The sequence below is a fragment of the Carcharhinus amblyrhynchos genome, chromosome 5, assembly GCF_965287045.1.
Source record: "Carcharhinus amblyrhynchos chromosome 5, sCarAmb.v2.hapA, whole genome shotgun sequence".
Classification (NCBI taxonomy): Eukaryota; Metazoa; Chordata; class Chondrichthyes; order Carcharhiniformes; family Carcharhinidae; genus Carcharhinus; species Carcharhinus amblyrhynchos.
The window spans coordinates 47,235,544-47,250,761 of NC_137328.1; the positions used below are offsets into that span (position 1 = coordinate 47,235,544).

Below are 15,218 nucleotides of genomic sequence, written 5' to 3' on the forward strand. Positions count from 1 at the left end.
TAATGCAAGATAGGTCCATTCAAAAGACTATTGGTAGCAGGGAAGAAGCTGTCCTTGAGTTGGTTGGTATGTGACCTCGGACTTCTGTATCCCTTTCCTGACAGAAGAAGGTGGAAGAGAGAATGTCCTGGGTGCGTCGCGCCCTTAATTATGCTGGCTGTTTTTCCGAGGCAGTGGGAAGTGCCACTGGATGTGAAGTTAGTTTGCGTGATTGATTGGGCCACATTCACAACCTTTTATAGTTTCTTGCAGTCTTGCACAGATCAGGAGCCATACCAAGCTGTGATACAACCAGAAAGAGTGCTTTCTATGGTGCTTCTGTAATCATTCTTAATGGTTGTATCACGCAATAACATTACAACTCCATTTTCATAAATATATTGATGTATTTCATAACGAAGCTAGGATTGGATAGTAAGATTGGATTGTGGTTCTAGTATATTGCTTACATAAGGATTTATGGGTTTGGATTTTCTTTAACTATACCATCCCAAATCAGGGGAGACCAACTGCCAGATTTTGCCTTTTTCTTCCCCGCTGGTGGTGACAAAGCCACTGGTTGTCATTTATCAATGTGCTGCCTTTAAATGAACGTGGGGAGGGAGAATCCTACAAGTTGTCTTGTCTGCCATCTTGCCACCTCTGATGCAGCCAACACCCAATGATCAGTGAGGTAGCAGTGGTCTTTGACTAGTGATGGCAAGCCCCTATTTTACACACAAACAGTTAAGTTAGGTACAGGAATAGGCCACTTGGCCCCTCGAGTCTGCTTCATCCTTCAAGTAGATCATAGCTCATCTTATTGTAACCTAAACCCCACATTGCAGCGTACCCCAATAACCTTTCACCACTTGTTAATCCAGAATTTAGCTTTGCTTTAAAAATATCAAAAGACTCCATTTCCACTGCGTTTTCAGGAAGAGAGTTCCAAAGGATCACGATGACCCCTAGTTCTAGATTCTCTGACAAAAATAAAACACCTGCTTTACATCCAGCTTGTCCAGACTCCTCAGAATCTTAAAGGTTTTGATCAAGTTGCCGCTTACTCTTCTAAACTCTAGTGGATACAAACCCAGCCTATTCCGACCTTTTCTTCGAAGACAACCCACCCACATTAGTCTAAACCTTCTCTGGACTGCTAATGCATCTGCATCTTTTCTTAAATTAGGAGATCAATACTGTACACAATACTCCAGATGTGGTCTCAACAATGTCCTTTACCAGGGAAGCATAACATTCCTACTTTTGTAATCAATTCCTCTCACAATAAACAATAACATTCTAATGTCTTTCCTAATTACTTGCTGTGCCTGTATACTAATCTGTTGTGATCCCGCTGAACCTCAACTCTGCAATACCTCATCATTTAGAGAGCTTTTTCATTTTTCCTGCCAAAATGGAAATTTTCACATTTGCCCACATTACACTTCATTTGCCAGATCTTTGCCCTGTCACTTAATCTATGTCCCTTTGTTGCTGCCTTATGTTCACTTCACAACTTACTTTCCTACCTATCTTTGTGTCATCAAAAGATTTGGAAAATACCTCCAGTCCTTTCATTCAAGTATTATGTATAAATTGTAAAAGTTGAGGTCCTACTACTGATCCCTGTGACATCACCAATCCTATCCTGTCAATCAGAAAAAGACCCATTTATGCCAACACTCTTTTTCCAATCTTCAATCCATGCCAATGCTAACCCCACATCGTAAGGTTTTATTTTCAGAATTCATTTTAATGTGGCAGCTTAATCTAAGTACAGTACATTCACAGGTTCTTTTTTATTCACAGCCCATGTGCCTCCCTCAAAGAACTCCAGTAAATTGGTTTAACATGATTTTGTTTGAATGGAGAGGGCCTAGTAGAGGTTTTCCTTCCCTCCCTCCATTCTGGGCTCTTTCCAGTCCAGGCCCTCTGTTAAACACAATCATTCACCATCTTTGGAACACATTTAGAACCCCATCACCACATTCACTTTTTCACTAGTAAAGGAATTCATTCTGATGGTTGAGATCTTGCCAAGTACCCAGTCTGTATTTTGTAAATGATCCATAAAGATAAAACTGGTCTATAGTCACAAAGTTCAGGCAGCGGGTGAAAGTACAAAGCTCCTTGTTTGCATTCATGAAATTTCAGCCCATAATTTATCCTGTCCTTTATTCTTTTTGTTCATGTTCAGGCATGGTTTAAAAAAAAAATGTCCAGCATTGAAATATTTTCCTGAATTCAAGCTTGCAGTGAATAGCCTCATCCACAATGTGAGTCAGAAATTCAGGCAGACGGTCATCTGGCCATTAATTTTAAATGGTTGGAACTGTGTGCAGTAGACCATACCGGGTTGATTTAAGTCTGAAAATTTACCTTCGCATCTCAGTATTGTATTTACTGGAGGGAATCAGAAGTGGGGAAAAAGAGGAGGCCCCTTTCCTTCTGTTATAACTCTGTCACACTCGTTCCGAAGTTAAATACTCAATGGTTTGAATGCTAATGTGAACTGACTGAAATATTTCTCATTTTATTCCACTTTATTTACCATACCTCTTCTTGCTGGGGAAGTTAAAACTATAGTTGTATTGATAAAGTCAAATATAAATTTCCTTTGGAGAAATGAGTTGTTAGATTGTACCTGCACTGACAGGATTGTGTTGAAAGTTTGAAACCTCTTTGGCAAAAGATATTAACTGACGCAATAAATGCTGAATCCATCTCAGTAGCTCTTCCCAGCTGAAGAATAAAAATAATGTAGGATTAAAAAAATGTTTGATATCTAAATAAAGCAATCTTGTTAAGATTTGTTCAAACCTCTCGGGCAGCAGTGATTTCCAGACGCACATTTATGATTCAGCAATAAGTCCCTGTGTGTTGATTTACCTCCTGCATGGCTGCTGCTGATATACCTGACTTAATGCTTTATAATATTTTAATAATTTATCATTATGCTAATCTAAATTTCTCTGTGATTCCCTGACTCATTAATCTCAATATATTTAAAAATTAATACTTCAGGAAGAAACTGAATTCCTGCTATAAAGGCAAAAGTGACGGGCTACATGCCAGAGATGACAGCACTTGTTTGTGTTAATATTTATAGCGTCAGTGAGGCTGGTTATTTTAGCTAGCTGTATAATTAGTTGTTTAATGAATACTGCCCTTACTGCTGTAACTGCTCTCGCCTTTGTTTTAAATTCCTCCTTATGTAATTTTGAAGATGGCAATGAATTTACAGCTCAAATAGGTCATTTGGCTGTTCAGATGCTCGTATGTCACATATGTCTCTTCTCGTTCCATGTACATCATCTTGGCCTCCTGGCATATCTTACTGTTCTCTTTTTCTTATGTACTCATGCAGTTTACTCTTGAATACATCTAAATTGTTTGCCTCAACTACTACTTGTGATACTAATTTCACATTTTAACCCATGCTTGAGTGAAGTATCTCTATTTCCCCAATAGTTTCATTGGTAACTATCTGATATGCATGGACTCAGATTTTGGATTTTTCCACAGTTGTGACATTCCCTCTATTTCCATTCTGTTGAAGTCATTCATCACTTTAAAAGTTTGTGTCAGATCAACACTGAAGTCTTACTGGAGAAATGCCCCAAACTGTTCAATCTTTCCCAATAGCTAGAATCTCCCCATTCTGAAACTATCCTTTAAATATTTTTATATCTTTTCAATGTTCTATGGGACAGCTGTAGGTGCAAAGACCAGAATGTGTGCAGTACTCAAGTGTGGCCTGACCAGGGTCCTGAATAAGATGTTTGACATACCTCATTGCTTTTGAATTCTATACAACTAGAAATAAATCCTAATGTTTTATTAACATTTTTAATTGTTTTACTGCCTTGTGATGCTATGTCTAATAATTTGTTCACCTGTTGCTCAAGATGTTTTTGCTCCCCTGCATCAGTAAAGTTCTTATTTTCAAATGTGTAGATGATATTTCTATTTTCCCTCTCAAATTGAATAACCTCACATCTTTCTGTTAAATTAATTTGTCATTTTGGGCAGCACGATGGCACGGTAATTAGCATTGTTGCCTCACAGAGCCAGGGACCTGGATTTGTTTCCTGGCTTAGGTCACTGTCTGAGGAGTTTGCACGTTCTCCCCGTGTCTGCGTGAATTTCCTGCGGCTGCTCCGGTTTCCTCCCACACTCCAAAGATGGCAGGTTAGGTGGATTGGCCATGCTAAATTGCCCTTTAATGTCCCAAGATGTGTAGGTTATAGGAATTAATGGGGTAAATACTTAGTTACAGAAACCAGGTCTGGGTAAGATTTCCCTGTAGTGTCAGGGGGAATCTGTGGGGTTACGAGGGTAGGGCCTGGGTAGGATTGTTATCAGTGCAGACTCGATGGGCTGAATCTTCTGCACTGTAGGGATTCTGCGATTTAACTGCCAAATCTGAAAGCTCTCTAATGTTGTCTTCATATATAAAATCTTTCAAACAAAGCTGTTTTACGTAACATGAGAATTAACAACTGGACAGGGTCAATGAAAATTGATTTACCAACAGTGTCTTCTGGTACTTCAATTTTTTCATGCTTGAATCTGTTAAATAATCAGTTGTAAATCTACAGTCACCAGAAACCAAGGTAGGCCTCATTTACCCAGCTTTGTGTCCTTTCCTTGTCAATATTAGATGTACAGACATTGGGTAACAGTAAGCAGTTATTGACAAAAAAATGGAAATTTGGTGACTGAAAACTGATGCCTGATTGAATAAATGTCATGAGTGGTACATTGAGCCACCCAGGACTGGAAAATTCCAAATCCAGTCTTTGAATTGTGCAGGGCATGTGATTCCAGCCTTGGCACTGACTTGGCTGTCAAAGTTGAAATCAGAATTTCTTGTTGAGGAAGGAGGGAGATTCATGGTTCAGCACTATCAATGACTGAGGGTGAATAGGATCAGGCATGGCTTTGAGTCTCAGGCTTGCATAGTCTAGGTTCACACATGAAGCAAGACTGTGCTTTGATGGGTCCTTGGTGGCTGGAATCTGTTGAAACTGTACCTTAGCAAAATTTACTATCGTCAGTAAACGAGAGGAGAAAATTGATGAGGGAGAGGAATCATAACAATTTTCCTTTTGCGAATTGACACCACTGAATTGTATTTGAATATTTTACTTTTTTTCACAGCGTCTAGCCCGTACCGGGATTATAATCACTACCAGTGAAGCTGTGCTCCTGCAACTAGTTGCTGATAAGGATCATCCTCATTTCAAGGAAGTTCAAAACCTCATTAAAGCAAGTGCACCAGAATCTGGGCTGCTTTCCAAAGTCTAAACAAATAAAGGGAACAAAAAGCATCCAGACGTGTTGACTGACAAAATAGTCACCTGAAAGAACTGGAGCCGCATTAAATTCTGGCATCACAGAAGAACATCAAGCACAAGTGCTTAAAATGGTTCAGGTACCAGTATGGTCTTTTTGTAGTCATCTTTGCTGTCTGTCTGTTGCAGGTTTTAAATACTACAGATACTATGTGTAATGGAGTGGTATTTCTGGTAGCATTAACAGATGCCTATTTATTAAAGTGAAAGATAATTATATTGCAACCCCTGGAGTATCTGGTTTGATTACTTGTGCACTTTGTAAATGCAACTACATGCTATTCTGTGGAATCACTTTTGTAAACCATTGCATTCAATTAAACTGCTTTAAAATATAGTGTGTGTGCATCTTTATATAAAAATTATTTTTTTTGATATGATTGGAGGAAGCCAAACTAGTTGTAATTGTTAGCCTAAAGTCCAAGGGCCTAGTATAAATTGCAATTGAATTCAGTCATCAGACTTTTGAATGGACCTACCTTATATTGAGTTGATCTTTCTCTTCACCCTATCTGTAACTGCAACACTATATTCTGCAACCTCACCTTTCCTTCTCCATTACTTTATGAACAGTATGTTTTGTTTGTCTAGAACACGAAATAATACTTAACTGTATCCTGATACATGTGATAATAATCCAACTGAAGTAAAGCATGAGGGGGTTGGACAAAACTAAATTAAGATTATAATTATGGGAAGCAGATCCAATTCCAAACTTCTGTTCTGCAATACCAACCATTTTCTCTTTGATTCCCAGTCTTCTGTTTCCTTCCTCTTCTCACTGCAAACAATTTATGGACTTAATTGTAACCAAAATTAAGAGTATCCCTAATTACACCCCTTCAAAAGTGACCTGAGAATATCCTCTGTTTGAAACAAACTTCTATCAAAATATATTGTGAGGGCAAGAGTGCTAATAAACAAAGGAAGTGACGCAAAATATTGCTGTTCAACCATTTCTGCGTTAGACCTAGAAGCAGAAGTAGGCCATCTGGCCCCTCGAGCCTGCTCTGTCGTTCAGTTAGATCATGGCTGATCTTTTCATGGACTCAGCTCCACTTACCATAACCCTTGCTTCCTTTACTGTTCAAATATTTATCTAGCCTTGCCTTAAAAATATTCAGTTAAGTAGCTTCAGCTGCCTTGCTGGGTAGGGGAATTTCACAAATTCACAACCCTTTGGGTGAACAAGTTGCTCCTTAACTCAATCCTAAAACTTCTCCCATTATATTGCCATGTCCCTAGTTCTAGCTTTACTTGCCAGTGGGAACAATCTCCCTACTTCTTTCTTATCTATTCCCATCATAATCTTATGTTTCTAAAAGATCTCCTGTCTTTCTTCTGAATTCCAACACATGTGGTTCCAGTCTATACTCCGTCTTTCCTCGTAAGCTAACCCTCTCAACTCTGGAATCAACCTAGTGAATCTCCTCTGCACCCCCTCCAGTGCCAGGATATTCTCTTTCAAGTAAAGAGACCAAAACTGTATATAGTGCTCCAAATGTGGCCTCACCAGCACCTTATAAAGCTGTAACATAACCTTTCTTTTTAAGCTCCATCCTTCTAACAATTAAGTCAAAATTCCATTTGTCTTAATTACTTGCTGCACCTGCAAACCAACTTTTTGTGATTCATGCACAAGGACACCCAGGTCCCTCTGCACAGCAGCATGTTGCAATTTTTTACCATTTAAATAACCATCCATTTTGCTGTTATTCCTACCAAAATGGATGACCTCACATTTACCAACATTGTACTCCATCTGCCAGATCCTTGCCCATTTACTTAGATTACTGATATCCCTTTGCAGACTTTTAGTGTCCTCTACACACTTTGCTCTACCGCTCATCTTAGTGTCATCTGCGAATTTTGACACGCTGTATTGGTCCCCAACTCCAAATCATCAATGTAAGTTGTAAACAATTGCAGTCCCAACATTGATCCCTGAAGAACACCACTAGTCACTGATCACCAACCAGAAAAATGCCCATTAACCTCCACTCATTGCTTTCTGTTAGTTGACCAATCCTCCATTCATTACCTGTAACACCATGCACCTTTATCTAATGCGGCAGCTTTTGACACGGCACCTTGTCAAATGCCTTCTGGAAAGCCAGATTCACCATATCCAGCTGCTATTGATTTGTGGTATGTATTATCACAAATTGCTCCTTTATTCTTACTCATCCCCACCACAAACTCCCCTTTCCATCTGGCATTATCAACTTTTCCTTCAGTTATTTAATCGGCCACTGCACCATCTCCATCTGCCCTCAGTTTGCACTTTCCAGGCATCCCTAGACTGAAATGCCAAAATTTATTTGGTGCACTATTTGCTGTTGCCCTTTGCTCCTCTGTGAATTTCAGCCAATCGGGTGAGACATAATCTTGAAATGCCTTTTAGCCTCTGGAGTGGCATCAGATGTGGGAAGCCCTGGACTTCATATAACTTGGGGACTTATGTAGTTGCCTACCCTCAGCCAAGAAGGCCCACCTAGTGCTGCAATGCCTTGATCTCCCCTCCCCTGAATTGGTTGTCCTGAACTCCCTTGGTACCTGGGCCATTGTGACATGGACAAAAAAGCTCCCACTTCCATTGCAGTTGCGCAATCAAAATAATACAGCCAAATACTAGGCAATGGCTATCTGTGTAATCTTAATATCAGATGCTTCGCAATATTCCACAATATGAGCACCTCTATCTTTTGTGTAGTGGTTTTCAAGTGTCATTTACTATTGTGAAAGAGCAGCTATTGTCTCGTAGCAGCCATATGTACTCCATCCACCATTTGAAGTCGTTCTGTATCTAAATGTTATATTGTAACTGCCCTAATCATCCCTTGTGTTTTAACTAGTCTCTGGATTCCCTCCAGATTTGTCTTGTAGAATTCCTAGCAGTAGTTCACTTATGGCTGACTTTGCCAAGCTTATAAGAAAACTTAATCTTGCATCTACAGGTCTCCAACTTCTGTTTTTATTACTCCTCCAGCTTCATTTGGGTTAATTTGCACAGCTGGCCCACTGGGCATTTTATGGGACAATGTGAGGCCTCTGATTTTCCATCTATGTGACATCTTCCCTCTGCTGTAAATCATAAGACATGGGAGCAGAATTAGGCCAATCAGCCCATCGAGTCTGCTCTGCCATTCAATCATGATTGATATTTTTATCATCCACATTCTCCTGCCTTTTCCCCATAACCCTTGACCCTGCTCCCCTTAGATTCAAATTTAAATTCCTTTTAAATGCCTGACCCAGAAGCCTAGCTTCCAAGAGCTTTATTTCCCTGCTTAAGAAACTAGACACTCAAAGCGCATTCAACTATTTACATTTGTGTTAAGTGGAAAAGACCTTTGTAGTCTTTGCTTTCTGGCCATTTCTGCTACTTGCCTGTGAGCTGGATAACTTCTTAAATTTCTACCTGTATACTCGAGGCATTAAGTTGAAAGTTCTGAGAATAGCGTGCTCAGTTGTGTTACCAACAAGGTTGACATGAGAAAAATGCTATAATATGTTGAGACTTCTTCCTATATAAATGTAAATTGTTGGCCCTGCTAGTACTGGAACACAAAGTAAATCGCAAGTCTTTGTAGTTATTTTCAAAGTAAACCTGATGAAAGCCTCTTTACACAGGGGTCTGAGATGTGGGCAAGCTGCCTTCAAAAGACAATAAAAGAAAGTCAATAGAGCTGCTTAAAGAGAGTTGGTGATTTAAGTGTTCAGGGATACGCAGAACAGGTATGAATCAAGAGTAAAGAAATACAGCAGCCATGACCAACCAAAATAGGACAGCTTTGCTGAATAGAATGACATACACTTGCTGCTGTATGGATTTGACTGAGAAAAATATTGTAATATTGCAATAACTAATTTTTGGCTCTAGAGGACAGTGCAGTGTACATAACAGCTTCTAAGCAGTAAGGATAGAAAATGAAGATTGGAATTTTAAAGCACCAACAGTTGACTTTATATTAACTTGTATCATTAGGAGACCTGAAAATTTCTATTGATTCATAAAATAATTTTTTTGTGATGTTTGGAGCTGCAGAACTTGGCATGAGGGCACCATGCGTGAGGCCAGCTAAGTGTTGGAATAATCTGGCCTCTTGATCACAAAGATAAAATGAATGTTTCAGATGCAGGTGAGCAAAGACTGGCCATGTTGTAAAGGTGATAATAGACTATATTGGTGATGGAGAGGAGAGTGGTTCAGAAAATTAGCTCAAGGTCAAAATACCATGTATTAGTTGCAAATAGTTTGGTTTACCCTGAAATGGAGAGGGATGGAGTTGGTGGCATGAGAACAGAGTTTGTAGTGAGGATCAAGGAGGACGGCTTCCGTTTCCTCAATATTTAATTGGAGAAATTTAATTTCTGCTGGATGTTGAACAAGCTACGTGACAATTTGGAGGTGATGAGCTCAAGAGATGGTGAAATCTGTGTCACCAGGGTGGGTATAAAACTTATGTTTCTGGATCATGGTGCTGAATGATAGCATGTTGAGAAATTGTTAGCAGCCAAGAATAGATCATTGGGAGACTCCAGTGGTAACAATGTGAAAATTAACTACTACAAGTGTGGCTCTCAAGTCTTCAGCTACTCATTGTTGTAGATTTTAAAAGTTTTTAAGAATTTAATTAAAGATACTTTTTTGCCATTTTTCTCTCATAATCCAATTTTTCCTTCCCAATCCTTACCCCAATATTTATGAGGGCAACAATTCCTATCAGAGGAAGGTTGTGGAAGATGCAAGTGCAGCAAGTAGTTAAGGCTATTGGAATGCTATCATTTATTGTGAGGGGAATTGAACATAAAGATATGGATGATACGCTTCAGTTATTGAAGGCATTGGTGAAACCATATCTCAAATACTGTATTCAGTTTTGCTGTCTTTAAAGAAGGATGTAACTGCATGGAGGTAGTTCAGAGGTTTACCAGATTGATACCTGGAATGAGTGAGTTGCCTCATGAAGATAGATCGGACAGGCTGGGGAAGTTTCCACTGGAGTTTAGAAGAATGAGGATTGATGTGATCGAAGGAGACAAGATCCTGAACAGTCTCAACAAGTGGACGTGGAAAGGATATTTCCTCTTGTGGGTGAGTCCAGATGGCACTGTTTTGAAATTAGGGGTTCCTTTTTAGGGCAGTGATGTGAATTCTTTTTTGAGGTTAGTGTGACTTTATGACTCAGCCTCAGAAGGCGGAGGAGACAGGGTCACTGAATATTTTTAAGGCGGTGTTGGATAGATTCTTGCTGGCAATGGAATCAGAACTTCTAAAGGGTAGATTTGAATGTGAAATTAGATATCAAACCGATCAGCCATGATTTTATTGAATAGCGGAGCAGACTTGAGAGGCTGAATACATAGTGCTTCTGCTCTTTTGTTTCTTATATTCATGTGTGAACTCTGTGGAGTTTTAGCTCCACAGTGACAGTGCATAGGATTTCTTCCTTGAAGATAGCATGTTGATAGATTTAGTTACCGATCAGCTGGGGGAATGCTGTGGAAGAGGCTGAATCCAAGAGCTTTAGTGCTGTTGGGGACAGCGCGTGATTTATGATCATGAATTGTAATGAGAAGCAGTTGAAATGGGGGCTAGAGGAGGATCAAGGAGACAGTGGAGGAAATACTGAGTGGATTAGATGGAAAGTCAGAGTTGATAAGAATCAGCGGTCACATGAGGGGATCCAAGGGGAGGTGAGAGTGAATGCCCCCTTGCCATCATGCTACATTTAACTGAATGTGGCATCAAGGAGTCCTAGCAAAACTGTGAAGACAGTGGAAGCTCAGAAGAACAGGTGGATCTTGGGATACTTATTTTCAGATCCCTGAAGGTGACAGAGCAGGTGAATAGGATAGTTGAGGCATGTAAGACAATTGCTTTTATCAGTCGTGGCATACAATACAAGAGCAAGGGGGTAAAATTGGAGCTGATTAGGTTGGTTAGGCAGTAGCTGGAGTACTGTGTGCAGCTCTGGTCACTTCGCTATGGGAAGGATGTGATTGCACTAGTGGGGGTACAGAGGAGGTTTGCCAGGATGTTTTCTGGAAAGAGAGACTGGATTAGCATGGATTGTTCTTTTTAGAGCAGAGAAGCTGAAGGGGACGTGATTCGAGTGTGTAAGATCATGAGGAGTGTGGATAGGGTGAATAAGAAGCAGCTGTTCCTCTTGGGTAACAGGTCAATCATGAAAGGGCATAGTTTTAGTGTGAGGGACAGGGGATTTGTGAGAATCCGGAATGCACTGCCTGGGAAGGTAATGGAGGCTGGAAACCTTACAAATTTAAAGGTAGTTGGGTGAGCACTTTAAACATCATAACATTTTAAGGGTATGGGACAAGTGCTGAAAAATGGGATTAGCGTGACTTTATTGTAGTTATTGTCAGTGCAGGCTTAATGGGCCGAAGGGCCTTTTCTGTGAGAGGGACTATCAGGTGTGAAGGACTGATAATTTTAAGTGTATTCAAATGGGGATCCTTTTGCATCACTGGCAGTGGCGGATTGGGGTATAATCAAAACTGGAAATCCTGCCAACATCGCACAGGGCAGCATGGTGGCACAGTGGTTAGTACTGCTGCCTCACACTACCAGGGGCCCAGGTTCGGTTCTGGCCTTGGGTAACTGTCTGTGCAGAGTCTGCAGGTTCTTCCCACGTTTGTATGGGTTTTCTCTGGGTGCTCCAGTTCCTCCCACGGTCCAAAGTTGTGTGGGTTAGGTTGATTGGCCATGCTATATTGACCTTTATTGTCAACGGGATTAGAAGGATAAATACATGGGATTATGGAGATAGCGCCTGGGTGGGATTGATGTTGATGGGTCTAATGGCCTCATTCTGCACCTTAGGGATTCTGTGATTCTACAATAAACACCATTTTGGGACCTCTATGGTATTTCCTGCTGTTGTTTCCCCCATCTCTCCCGTCCCCAGAAATGGAAGTGCTAAATGTCCCTTACAATGTTCAACACCACTCACAGCTCCTTACATACTGAAACAATCCATGCCTAAATGCAGCAAAGACCTAGGACAGGAGTTTTGGCTCCTGGCTAAGGCAGGGGATAGGAGTATAAAACTGAATGAACAGGATTCTGTCCAAACCCAGATACATTTTCACACGTGGATGGACAGGGCCTGCCCCTTTCACCTCAACTGAAGGCCTCTTCAGAGTTGGGGCACCCTGCCATTGGGGACCTTGGAGATCAGGCCTCTCTCCTCCTCTGGCCTAAACCCCTGTCATGATGTGGAAATGCTGGCGTTGGACTGGGGTAAACACAGTATTAAGTCTCACAGTACCGGGTTAAAGTCCAACCAATCTATTTGATAGTAAACTCACAAGCTTTCGGGGTTTGCCCCTTCGTCAGGCGAATGGAGAGTTCTGGCCTCAGACAGAACATGTAACAGCACACACAGTTTACAGATTTACAGATCTAATCAGTAATCTGTAAACTGTGTGTGCTGTTATATGCTCTGTCTGAGGCCAGAACTCTCCATTCGCCTGACGAAGGGGCAAACCCCGAAAGCTTGTGAGTTTACTATCAAATAAATTGGTTGGACTTTAACCTGGTGTTGTGAGACTTCTTACTGCCTAAACCCCAGTGCCATGATTTCCCCCTGCTCCCCCACATTTCTTGAATGAATTTAAAAATAGATCCTGGGTTGAGGGGGTGGGGGCAGTGGCAGACACTTTAGTAATCACAGTAGTGTGTGGAGATTGGGGAGTTGGTGGAGTAGTTATAAATTTGTTCTTTTCCTCTTTCTGGCTCAAAAGCAGGCCTGTAATGATACTAACTTGATGCATCCAACCTTTCTTGCCTCCTTTTAGCTGCTACGGGCTTCCTGAGTCCCAGCAACAGTGTTTGCAAACGAAAATGAAGGTTTCCAGCCTCCTCAAAAAAATGTCACTGAAACCAAAAGAAAATGCTGGAAAATCTAGCAGGTCTAGCAACATCTGTAAGAAGAGAAAAGAGCTGGCATTTCGAGTCCAGATGACCCATCATAGATGCTACCAGACCTGAGATTTTCCAGCATTTTCTCTTTTGGTTTCAGATACCAGCATCTGCAATAATGTGCTTTTATCTAATGTTAATAGCTGACCCACCTTCTGAGAGTTGATAGGTTAAAACTGCAGTTAAAATCCTAAGTGAGTGGGTTCAAGGCAGGTTCTATTTCAGATTTTTTTTTAACAATTTAACTTGCCATCCAACTTAATCCCACCCACTTTGGGGTATAAAATTACCTACTTTATTTCTCATTCCGTACCTGATTAAACATTGAATTCACCCAGACTGGTTTATATTTCTTAGTTCTCATGTTAATGTCAAAGTCCTTCAATCTAGTTGGTTAAGGAGATATGCAATTGTTTGCCCTGTTCAGATCCAAGATGCTGAGTTTTGATTTCTGCAACCTAATCAGCTGACGCTTTCAGCACATTGCTCAAGAAATTGAAAAACCTAAACAAGAGCAAGCAAGTTTAGCTAATTGCAGATGCCATTAGCTGCCCTGACGCATCAAATTATAGCCCGTGCACAACTCTGAGATTAAAATAAGCTTCAGAGGTTATTGAATCAAATGTTCTATGGTATTCTCAATTTTAATGCACATTCACAACACACATTCCATGATATGTGGCAGCCAATCCAAAGTTCTAAGCAGTTGGAATCTTACTGTGCCAGGAGAGTAGGAGCATCTGGATATGGAGTCTCCCAGACATTCCAGGAAATTTTAATCATTACTATAATAATTATAGCCTTTGCAATGTGCTTGCGTGCCAAGTTATAAAAATGTGTGGCACACAATGAGATTGTGAATTGGTAGACTTAAGTTCATTTCAAGCTATCTATAAATTTGTCTGCCTTGGAGTAAAGCTTTGAGACAAAGATGTTAAATTTGGTAATTGAATTATAATTTGTTGATACCCACACTTATAGTATTTCCAATTTCTAATTATTGATTAATCATTTATAAATGCAGTCGAATTGAATGAAATTAATAGGTATTTCAGACCAAGAATGATGCTGTCTTTACAGTAAGCCAAATATGAAAGCCTATTAATGCCATCTTCCTTTAGTGAGCTTTAATGCTTGCTTTATTTTTTGATTTGATTTATTATTGTCACATGTATTAACGTACAATGAAAAGTATTTTCTTGCACGCCAAACAGACAAACACACCGTTCATTGAGAAGGAAACGAGAGAGTGCAGAAAGTAAGTATAGAATGAGAGTAAAAGATAGAATTAGAAGGTATGCTGGGCACAGCTTGCAAGAAGTCACTTCGCTCCAGTGCCATCTTGGATATCTAGTCCTCTGGTCCTTTATCTAGTCCTCCTACTGTACAATACATTTTAGGGAGATGCCAGAGAAGCAACCCACATAGTCCAGTATTAAAGTATTACATTTCTGTCATCTGAACTGCAAAATTTAAGTTGTTAATATTTTAAATGGGAAATGAATTTCTTTCCATTTCTGCAGGCCATAATCAATCGCATGCCAGAAGTGACAATTTATTATGCAGTTTTAGTTTTGATAATCTACCTTTATGATGTGCAACAAGAGTTCGTTGGAAAAGTCCTTTGCCCTGAAAAACTGGACATTATGACCTGCTGTATGCCATGATCTTATTGAATGGCGGGGCAGGCTTGAAGGCTGGATGGCCTACTCCTGCTCCTATTTCTTATGTTCTTATGTATGCAGCAGTGTGCAACAAACGTGGTCTTCCTCAGTCTGGATGAATGCATTATTCATCAGATCACTGGTAGCATGTGGCCTGACCTAGACTGGGCCATTTCTTAGGTTTAAATGCCTCATTTAATGCGAGCTGTTCTCCACCAGTCAACGTGTCCATCAATGGATGGCCAACTGAGCAGACGTTAGATTAGA

At 40.3% G+C, this 15,218-nt stretch overlaps 1 protein-coding gene across 1 annotated transcript in view; it reads left to right on the plus strand.

The window, feature by feature from the left end:
- isoc1 (isochorismatase domain containing 1) overlaps positions 1-5,676 on the plus strand; it is a 29,754-nt gene extending 24,078 nt beyond the window's left edge. Inside the window, exon 5 of the mRNA XM_080188738.1 lies at positions 5,146-5,676. Coding sequence (XP_080044864.1) covers positions 5,146-5,292 — 147 coding nt within the window. The 3' untranslated portion in view covers positions 5,293-5,676. The remainder of the gene's footprint in view (positions 1-5,145) is intronic.
- The last annotated feature ends 9,542 nt before the right edge of the window (positions 5,677-15,218 follow it).